This window comes from Myotis brandtii, unplaced genomic scaffold (genome assembly GCF_000412655.1).
Source record: "Myotis brandtii unplaced genomic scaffold, ASM41265v1 scaffold612, whole genome shotgun sequence".
In the NCBI taxonomy this organism is placed as follows: domain Eukaryota; kingdom Metazoa; phylum Chordata; class Mammalia; order Chiroptera; family Vespertilionidae; genus Myotis; species Myotis brandtii.
Window position 1 is genome coordinate 3,532,156 of NW_005370328.1, and position 443 is coordinate 3,532,598.

The 443-nt window shown below is 60.7% G+C and overlaps 1 protein-coding gene across 1 annotated transcript in view; it reads right to left on the reverse strand.

The window, feature by feature from the left end:
• LOC102257561 (BMP/retinoic acid-inducible neural-specific protein 3-like) overlaps positions 1-443 on the reverse strand; it is a 44,716-nt gene that overhangs the window by 1,083 nt on the left and 43,190 nt on the right. The window contains 1 exon segment of the mRNA XM_014528046.1: positions 1-141. This exon segment is cut by the window's left edge and continues 10 nt beyond it. Within this exon segment, the coding sequence (XP_014383532.1) occupies positions 1-141 (141 nt within the window).

Consider the following 443-nt stretch of genomic DNA (forward strand, 5'->3'; position numbering starts at 1 on the left):
GTGCAGGGCAGGCCGGCCGGCCAGGCCAGCTGGTCGCTGGGGCAGGTGCAGGAGTGCGTCTCCTCCGAGAAGCTGCCCAGGAGCCCGTTCTCGTTGCAGTAGAGGAAGGACTGGATGCGCGTGAGCCAGTAGGTGGCGGTTCTGGAACACAGAACAGGGAGAATCGGGGTCAGTACGGGCACCGGGTGGGGGCTGCAGCGAAGTCAGACTGAGCCCTGAGCTTCGCTCTGGTTCCTTCAGGTCGGCTCCAGCCAGTGATTCACTAGTAACTGAGGTGAAAGGTCCAGAGAGCCTCGGGGGCGTGGCTCAGGGGTTGAGCATCAACCTATGAACCAGGATGATTAATAGGTCAGGGCAGTTGCCCAGGATGTGGGCTCCATCCCCAGGGTGGGGCGTGCAGGAGGCAGCCGATCAATGATTCTCTCTCATCATTGATGTTTCTA